General features: G+C 45.8%; 1 protein-coding gene across 1 annotated transcript; it reads right to left on the bottom strand.

The window, feature by feature from the left end:
* Positions 1-1,818: 1,818 nt before the first annotated feature.
* LOC148546407 (uncharacterized) lies at positions 1,819-4,908 on the bottom strand. The gene is made up of 2 exons (XM_088499203.1): positions 2,864-4,908; positions 1,819-2,704 (listed from the first exon to the last, which is right to left on the bottom strand). The coding sequence occupies exons 1-2, from the start codon at positions 4,906-4,908 to the stop codon at positions 1,819-1,821; spliced, it is 2,931 nt and encodes a 976-aa protein (XP_088355329.1).
* Positions 4,909-5,263: the final 355 nt, after the last annotated feature.

Below are 5,263 nucleotides of genomic sequence, written 5' to 3'. Positions count from 1 at the left end.
CTTAGCCCCCACTTTGATGCCTTGTTAAAGACCCCCTTTAGGAAAACCCTTTCTTTGGAAAAAAACCATGAAGTTGGGAAAAGAGTACATTAGAGAATGGAGTTCGCTTTTAACTATAGTACCTTTTCATATTACAAGCATGCCACGGCCTAGGTAACTCGGTTCCGTTTAAGTCGGTCACCCTATAGTAGCCTTTTCCTAAGACCTCACTAATTTTGTATGGTCCCTTCCAATTAGCAGCGAGCTTTCCCTCCCCAGATTTATTGACTCCAATGTCATTTCTAATCAAAACCAAGTCGTCTGGGGTGAAATTTCTTCGAATGACTTTTTTATTATATCTGGTAGTCATCCTTTATTTCAATGCTGCTTCTCTTATCTGGGCTTGTTCTCGGACTTCAGGGAGCAGTTCAAGTTCTTCTTTGTGCCCCTGTATGTTCCCGACCTCGTCGTAGAAGCTCAGCCTTGGACTTTGCTCGTTGATTTCCACTGGTATCATGACTTCTATGCCATAAGCAAGTCGGAAAGGTGTTTCCCGTGTGGCAAACTGAGGCGTAGTCCGATAAGCCCATAGTACTTGAGGAAGCTCTTCAGCCCAAGCTCCTTTTGTATCTTGCAACCTTTTCTTCAACCCTGCCAGTATAACTTTGTTGGCTGCCTCGACTTGTCCATTCGCTTGTGGATGTTCTACCGAGGTAAACTGATGCTTGATCTTCATGCTGGCTACCAGGTTTTTAAAGGTAGAGCCGGTGAACTGGGTGCCATTATCAGTGGTGATGGAGTGAGGCACTCCATACCTCGTGATAATGTTCTTGTAGAGAAATTTCTGACTTTTCTGGGCGGTGATGGTTGCCAATGGTTCTGGTTCAATCCACTTTGTGAAGTAGTCTACTCCCACTATCAAGTATTTTACTTGTCCAGGTGCTTGGAGAAAGGGTCCTAACAGGTCCAGTCCCCATTTAGCAAAAGGCCATGGAGAAGTTATACTTATGAGCTCCTCGGGGGGAGCGACATGGAAGTTTGCATGCATTTGGCACGGCTGACACTTCTTTACAAACTCGGTGGCATCTTTCTGAAAAGTCGACCAGTAGAACCCGGCTCGGATGACTTTCCTAGCCAGGGACCTTGCTCTGAGATGGTTTCCACAGATACCATTGTGGACCTCTTCTAAGACTTCTGTCGTCCTTGAGGTCGGAACGCACTTCAATAATGGTGTTGATATCCCCCTTTTGTAGAGGATATTTTTCACCAAAGTGTAGTTTTGTACTTCCCTCCGGATTTTCTTAGCTTCTTTTTCCTCTTTGGGTAGGATGTCGAATTTTAGGTATTCGATTAAAGGGTTTATCCATCCGAGGTCTAATCCGAAGACTTCAAGGACGTCTTGCTTGGCCTCTATTTTTGCTACAGAGGGTTCTTGGAGAGTTTCTTGGATCAGGCTCCTATTATTCCCCTTTGGTTTGGTACTTGCTAACTTGGAGAGGGCGTCTGCTCTGCTGTTGAGATCCCAAGTTATATGCTTGACCTCGGTTTCGGCAAAGCGCCTAAGATGCTCCAAGGTTTTATCCAAGTATCTCTTCATATTAGGGTCTTTAGCCTGATACCCTCCATTTATTTTGGAGGTCACCACCTGAGAGTCGCTGAATATCACTACTTTCGTTCCACCGACTTCTTCTGCCAGTTTTAATCCTGCAATCAAGGCTTCATATTCTGCCTGGTTGTTAGAATCTAGGAATTCGAACTTGAGGGAGACTTCTATTTGCGTTCCCCCTTTGTTGACCAGTATTATGCATGCACCACTTCCTATTTTGTTTGAGGATCCATCTACGTATAACTCCCATGTAGTGGATTCTTCCTCTTGGTCTGCTGCATATTTGCTACAAAGTCGGTGAGGCATTGGGCTTTTATTGTTGTCCAAGTTTCATACTTTAAGTCAAACTCGGATAGCTCTATTGCCCATTGAACTATTTTACCCGCAATATCCGTCTTCTGGAGGATTTGCTTCGTGGATTGGTTCGTTCGGACTCTTATTGTGTGAGCTTGAAAATAAGGTCGTAACCTTCGAGAGGCTACTATTAAGGCGTACGCAAACTTCTCGAGTTTTTGATACCTTAATTCAGGGCCTTGTAGAACTTTGTTGGTGAAGTATACAGGATGCTGCCCGATCTCGTCTTCCCATATTAGAGTTGATGCTACAGCTTTGTCTGCTACGGACAAATACAGGACGAGTTCTTCCCCGACTTTAGGTCGGGTCAGAATGGGAGGTTGGCTTAAAAACCTTTTAAACTCCTGAAATGCTTCTTCGCACTCAAGAGTCCATTCGAACTGGCATCCTTTTCTTAGTCGAGAAAAGAGTGGTAGGGATCTTAATGCTGATCCCGCCAAGAACCTGGAGAGGGCGGCAAGTCGGCTATTCAGCTGCTGGACCTCTTTTAAGCAAGTCGGGTTTTTCATTTCTAGGACTGCTTTACACTTGTCAGGATTAGCTTCGATTCCTCTTTCTGTAAGCATGAATCCTAGAAATTTTTCAGCCTCTACTGCGAAGGTACATGTTGCGGGATTCAACCTCATCCCATGCAATCTTATGGTGTGGAAGACTTGCGAGAGGTCTGCCAAGAGGTCGGTCTCCTCCTTGGTTTTTACTAGCATGTCGTCTACATAGACTTCCATCAACCCCCCAAGGTGAGGTGCAAACACCTTATTCATCAGCCTTTGATATGTGACTCCAGCATTTTTTAGCCCAAAGGGCATAACCACATAGCAATAGTTTGCCCTAGGCGTGATGAATGATGTTTTTTCTTGATCCGGCTTGTACATCGGGATTTGATTGTATCCCGAGTATGCATCCATAAATGATAAGTATTGATACCCTGAGCTGAAGTCTACTAGAGTATCAATGCTTGGGAGTGGATATGGGTCTTTGGGACACGCCTTGTTCAGGTCGGTGTAATCAACAGACATCCTCCACTTACTGTTTTGTTTTTTGACTAGCACCACATTTGCCAGCCACGCCGGATATTTGACCTCTTTGATGAACCCGGCTTCTAGGAGAGCTTGCACTTGTTCTTCCACCACTTGAGCCCGCTCAGGTCCGAGCTTCCACCTTCTTTGTTGAACAGGTCGCGATCCTGGATAAACTGATAGTTTGTGCGACATGAGCTCGGGATCTATCCCAGGCATGTCGGAGGCTTTCCAGGCGAAGAAGTCGGAATTTTCTTGTAGGAGCTTTATAAGCTTCTCCTTCAACTCTTCTTTCAGGTCGGCTCCTATATTGGTATTTTTTCCTTTCTCTTCTCCGATCTGTACCTCCTCAGTTTTTCCCCCGGGTTGTGGTCGCAACTCTTCCTTGGCTCTGACCCCTCCGAGCTCGATTATGTGCACCTCCTTTCCTTTTCCTCTCAGGTTCAAGCTTTCATTGTAGCATTTTCTTGCCAATTTTTGGTCTCCCCTGATGTTTGATATTCCCTCTGATGTTGGAAATTTCATGCAAAGATAAGGGGTAGATACCACTGCTCCAAGCCGATTTAGGGTAGTTCTGCCGATTAAGGCATTATAGGCTGACCCCACATCGACGACTATGAAGTTGATGCTCAGAGTTTTGGATTTTTTCCCTTTTCCAAAAGTCGCGTGCAGGGGTATGAATCCTAGTGGCTTTACTGGAGTGTCCCCTAGCCCATACAAAGTATTGGGGTAAGCTCTCAACTCCTTTTCGTCCAATCCCAGTTTATCAAATGCTGGTTTAAACAGGATGTCGGCTGAGCTTCCCTGATCCACCAGGGTTCTATGAAAGTGGGCATTGGCAAGGATCATAGTTATCACCACTGGATCATCATGTCCAGGAATGATTCCTTGCCCATCTTCTTTAGTAAAAGAAATAGTAGGGAGGTCGGGAGCTTCGCCCCCGACTTGGTAGACCTCTTTCAGATGTCTCTTGCAAGATGACTTTGTGAGGCCGCCTCCACCAAATCCATCCGAGATCATATGTATATGTCTTTCCGGAGTCTGTGGTGGTGGATCTATTCGGTCCTCGTCGTCTCGCTTCCTTTTTTCCTGATGGTCCGCCCTTTCCATGAGATATCTATCCAGCTGACCTTCTCTAGCCAGCTTTTCTATCACATTTTTAAGGTTGTAACAATCATTCGTTGAGTGACCATATATCTTATGGTACTCACAGTAGTCACCACGACTCCCCTTCCCCCTTTTATTTTTGATGGGCCTAGGGGGTGGTAGCCTTTCAGTATAGCAAATTTTCCTGTAAAGATCAACTAGGGAAACTCGTAGAGGAGTATAGGAGTGATATCTCCTAGGCCTTTCGGGGCCGACTTCCTCTTTTATCTTGGGCTCTCTTTCCTTCTCTTTTGATGAGTGAGAGTGCCCAAGTCGCCAGTTCGGTTCTCGTAGCCTGCCGTTTTCCTCCATTTTGATGTATTTCTCAGCTCTCTCTTGTGCATCACTTAAGGAGGTCGGGTGCCTTATCGATATGAACTGGGAGAAGGGACCTTCTCGAAGTCCATTTACTAAGTCCATAATTACTGCCTCTGTGGGCAAGTCTTGAATCTCCAAGCACGCTTTATTTAACCTTTCCATGTAGTCCCTTAAAGGTTCTTTGACCTCCTGTTTTACTCTCAAGAGGCTCGGTGCGTGCTTCACTTTGTCCTTCTGGATGGAGAATCGCATAAGGAACTTTCGCGATAGGTCGTCGAAGCTAGTGACCGACCTTAGGGGAAGACTGTCGAACCACTTCATCGCTGCTTTTGTCAAGGTGGTTAGAAAAGCCTTGCAGCGAGTAGCATCAGAAGCGTCGGTTAGGTACATCTGACTTTTAAAGTTGCTTAAATGATGCTTTGGGTCAGTGGTTCCATCATAGAGGTCCATATCAGGGCTTTTAAAGTTCCTGGGAACTTTTTTCCTCATTATGTCCTCGCTAAAAGGATCTTCTCCCCCCAAGGGAGAATCTTCTCAGTCGCTACGGGAACTTCGGCTTTTGAGAGTAGATTCCAGCCTTAAGAGCTTTTCTTCTAGCTCTTTTCGTCATTCTATCTCGTTCCTCAAGTTTCTCTCTGCCTCTTGCTGCCGTTCCAGTTCTTGTTCCAATTGTTCCAAGCGCCCTTGATGGCCGTGGAACAAGCCCATGAAATCGGCCGCATGGGGTTGTCCCTCTTTTCCTGACTTGCGCCCGTCAGAAGAGTTTGCCTTTGGGTCTTTCAACCCAGAAGTGCCGTCTCTGTTCTGGTTGGTCACACCTTGGTGGGTGGCCATGTCTGCGTCA

This window comes from Arachis ipaensis, chromosome B9 (genome assembly GCF_059453495.1).
Source record: "Arachis ipaensis isolate K30076 ecotype BB chromosome B9, ASM5945349v1, whole genome shotgun sequence".
NCBI lineage: Eukaryota > Viridiplantae > Streptophyta > Magnoliopsida > Fabales > Fabaceae > Arachis > Arachis ipaensis.
This window is presented reverse-complemented; position numbering and strand designations above follow the sequence as displayed.

Excerpts from the sequence above, each read along its gene's own strand:
- LOC148546407 (XM_088499203.1), bottom strand. The coding sequence starts at position 4,908 with ATGAGGAAAAAAGTTCCCAGGAACTTTAAAAGCCCTGATATGGACCTC. Across the intron at positions 2,705-2,863 it reads CTAGTAGACTTCAGCTCAGG|GCTGATGAATAAGGTGTTTG; the intron begins GTATCAATACTT and ends CACATATCAAAG.